The 4,185-nt window shown below is 37.0% G+C and overlaps 1 protein-coding gene across 1 annotated transcript; it reads left to right on the top strand.

Moving 5' to 3' along the window:
- The first annotated feature begins 415 nt into the window (after window positions 1-415).
- On the top strand, window positions 416-3,287 carry LOC130888706 (hsc70-interacting protein). The gene has a single exon (XM_057791995.1). The coding sequence runs from the start codon at window positions 481-483 to the stop codon at window positions 1,585-1,587; it is 1,107 nt and encodes a 368-aa protein (XP_057647978.1). The 5' UTR covers window positions 416-480; the 3' UTR covers window positions 1,588-3,287.
- The last annotated feature ends 898 nt before the right edge of the window (window positions 3,288-4,185 follow it).

Below are 4,185 nucleotides of genomic sequence, written 5' to 3'. Positions count from 1 at the left end.
TGAAGGTCAGAAAAAAACTAAGTTTCCTTCTGCTGACACAGAAGTTTTTTATGGGTGATTTTGATTTTACTTAAAAGTAAAAACAATCAACCAAGGTCTAGTGCAAAGTTTGTCCAAAACTAAAATTTCTGACAATTTTTATTTAAGAGAGACAATATAAAAAACTAAGTTGATATTCAACAGCTATAAAAATGACCTGTCTATGTTCCTTCTTTAGCATAAAAGGATGCATAATATAGATTCCAAGATATCAAAATTACCTGCAGGAAATCTTTAAAGTAAGTATTGGAGCTGCCTATTGTGGTTCCACAACTATATACAGTATTTGTTTTATGGTCTGGTCAATAATCCTCACTGGACATTGTATGCAGGAATTAACACATTATTACCTGTTATTAAAAACCTCAAGCCCCTTCCACTCGGTCACGTTGAGCCGCGCCCGGGCCTCCACAGCCGCCCCTTGTCTCCCGCCTCCCGACCATGGATCCCCGGAAAGTGAGCGAGCTTCGGGCCTTCGTGAAGATGTGTAAGCAGGATCCGAGCGTCCTGCACACCGAGGAAATGCGTTTCCTGAGGGAGTGGGTGGAGAGCATGGGAGGTAAAGTACCACCTGCTACTCACAAAACTAAATCAGAAGAAAATGTCAAGGAAGAAAAAAGAGATGATAAGACAGAGGAAAGCATAAAGACGGATGAACCATCAAGTGAGGAGAGTGATCTAGAAATTGACAATGAAGGTGTAATTGAGCCAGACACTGATAACCCTCAAGAGATGGGAGATGAAAATGCAGAGATAACTGAGGAGATGATGGATCAAGCAAATGAAAAGAAGGGGGCTGCCATTGAAGCCCTAAATGATGGTGAGCTGCAGAAAGCAATTGACTTGTTCACTGATGCCATCAAGCTAAATCCTCGCTTGGCTATTCTGTATGCCAAGAGAGCCAGTGTGTTCGTCAAATTACAGAAGCCAAATGCTGCTATCCGAGACTGTGACAGAGCCATTGAAATAAACCCTGATTCAGCTCAGCCATACAAGTGGCGAGGGAAAGCACACAGACTCTTGGGTCACTGGGAAGAAGCAGCTCATGATCTAGCCCTTGCCTGTAAACTGGATTATGACGAGGATGCCAGTGCAATGCTGAAAGAGGTTCAACCTCGGGCTCAAAAAATTGCTGAACATCGGAGAAAATATGAGCGAAAGCGTGAAGAGCGAGAGATAAAAGAAAGAATAGAAAGGGTGAAGAAGGCTCGAGAAGAGCACGAAAGAGCCCAAAGGGAAGAAGAAGCCAGAAGACAGTCTGGGGCTCAGTATGGCTCTTTTCCAGGTGGTTTTCCTGGGGGAATGCCTGGTAATTTTCCTGGAGGAATGCCTGGAATGGGAGGGGGCATGCCTGGAATGGGAGGAATGCCTGGACTCAATGAAATCCTCAGTGACCCCGAGGTTCTTGCAGCAATGCAGGATCCAGAAGTCATGGTGGCTTTCCAGGATGTGGCCCAGAACCCAGCAAATATGTCAAAATATCAGAACAACCCAAAGGTTATGAATCTCATCAGTAAATTGTCAGCCAAGTTTGGAGGTCAAGCGTAATGTCAAACAGAGCCCTTGCTGAATGAAGAGCAGCTTAGCTCACTTACTGGATGTTGCAATAATACAAACCAGTGTACCTCTGACCTCATCAGGAGAGCTGGGGTGCTTTGAAGACTATACCTACCCTTCTGCATCAAATGCGGCTGAAGCATTTTACAGTGGTTTGCCATTAGGGTCTTCATTCAGATAATGTTTTCCTACTAGGAATTATAAACATTTTTCAACCTTAAACATATTTTTTAAAAATTTAGGGGGTATTAATTCCTCCATTTTTCTTTACTAATCTTTTTGAGTTTTTCCTTTGAATTACTGGGCAAGGAAGCTGAATATGGTCGACTTACTGCTCTCATGAATGGAAATAAAGATTTGTTAGTGGGAAGTAAATAAAACTCATTTAAGTTGATTGAGTTGGACACTAAAGCATCTTGATTTGTCTTTTTTTAATGTTTTATTTCAAAATGATCTATTTCAGTGAATTTCTTGGGACCACCAGTATTTGGATCTGACCTGGGTAGAACTGAAATGTTGGACAGAGCAGCAGCAAGTCCTAGGTTTTGTTTGACCCTGTGTAAACTCTGTTTAAATCTTACACTGTGTTGCAGGGGCAATTTTTATTTTTAGGCATTGCAGTGGAATTAGAATCCCTAGTTCTGCTATTGTCCACTGTTTCACATAAATGTTCCCTATCATTCCCACATAAAGAAAAAAATGCTTTCTATGTTTCTGTCAAAAATTACCTTTCCTGTTAGAAAATACCTGTCTGCTTGTCCTCTTGGTCTTCTTGCTGAGCTAAAGATATTTTTTTTCCACTAGCGTCATCACTTTGCAACATAATTGTGGAAGCATATTTATTGCTAGTTTAATTTCATATATAGTAGATACGGTCATTGTAAGGTCATACCTGGAACAGCTGTGGTATCTTATTGGACCATGGAGTTGCTTGTTTGAATATTAAACTCTGACACTTGTGAACTCCTATCATATCAGAAGTCATTGGAAGGGAGCTTCCCTTTGGTTTTAGGTTTGCTTATGAAATTGAGAAACAAATGTGATTTTAGAGTTGATGTTGAAGTATACATCTTTGTAGTTTGAAGAGTTTAAATTGTTTACATATGATGAAAGATTCATTTGTCCTATTCAGCTCTTAAATACTGCGATGTATTTAATGCCTGTTTTCTCTCCTGCTGCAAGGATGAAGAAAAACGATAAATTCACAGAGTGCATATTTAAATTAACACATCTGAAATCATATGTCTATGCAGGTTTTAACTGCTTCATACAGCAGACACAGATGCATCTTGTTACATGTAAGAAGAAGCTGTATTTGGACAGAGCATGTGTTTAAAGTCCTTGATAACCATCACATATTCTTAAATTTGAACATTGCATGGTGTTCCTTTTGTCCAAGAGTGTTTTCCTTTCATAATTTCTATGGTGTGCTGTGCTTTACTAAAGGTAGTTTCTTTTGGACTCTGACTATAACTAATTATATTCTAATATTGCAAATATTACCATAAGTGGGTGAAATTGCTCTTCTGAAAATTGTGTTCTTTGCTTTTAGACTTCTGAGTTCCACAGATAGAAAAAAAATACAGGCTTCATTTATTTCATAAAGACTCAGTATCATTTCTACACCAGAAATATTGGGGTATTTTTTTTCACTAAAGATATTATAAGAAAAATACTATAAGATGATGAAGTTGGGTTTTTTTTTTTTTTTTTTTTTTTTTTTGCTTAAAGATATGTGGTTAATATTCCTAAGATGCTAAAATAAAATACGGTTTCAAACTGGAAAAAAAAAATAAAAAAATAAAAAAAAAAAATAAAAACCTCAAAAACAGAATGGTGATTATTTGGGGCTAGAGCAGTTGAGAATATGGGGTAGGGAGAAAGACAATAGTCAAAGTGTCCAAATTATATTTAAATGGGAAGAATAAGTTCAATCTATTATACCATTGGATGATTCCATGTACTAAGAATAAAATAAACTATTGAAAGTGCTTAAATGATAAGTATTGTCAATACAAATGTTATAATTATGTGATGAATAAAATAATGCTAATTAGATTTAACCATAAAGCAACATATACACATAAACCCAACCTCCTGTGTCATACATGACAAACATATATCTCTACTAATCTAAAAGACAGTTTTTATTGCATTGTAATGCTTTAACAAAATTTAACTCATTATATCAAATTTCAAAATAGAATAAAAATGAAAGAAAATAAAACCACCAATACTTTGTTTCTAACAGGAGAGACAGAAGGATGATTTTATAGATTTGCTTTTGTAAGTTCAAAGAAATTCTTTTTCAAGGGTTTATGGGGAAGGAAATCAGGCCAGGCTCAGTATGAGCCCTCCTCACATATTCCCTCCCCACAGTCGCTCCCCAATTAGTCAGCTCATGATATTACATTATCACATCTAATTTTAGTACCCCAGATGTTATCGTGGATTGTGTTATCATGTTCAAACATTTTATTTCAAAGAAGTTTTCATAAATAGTTCTTAGCCCCTGTGTGTATGTGTTTGCACGTTTTCCATTCTCATAATGAAAAAAAGAAGTTAGATTTTTCTCTGTGGCTGAATTAT

This window comes from Chionomys nivalis, chromosome 1 (assembly GCF_950005125.1).
Source record: "Chionomys nivalis chromosome 1, mChiNiv1.1, whole genome shotgun sequence".
NCBI classification, from domain to species: Eukaryota; Metazoa; Chordata; class Mammalia; order Rodentia; family Cricetidae; genus Chionomys; species Chionomys nivalis.
Note: the sequence above shows the minus strand (reverse complement) of the source record. Positions and strands in the feature narration are given on the sequence as shown.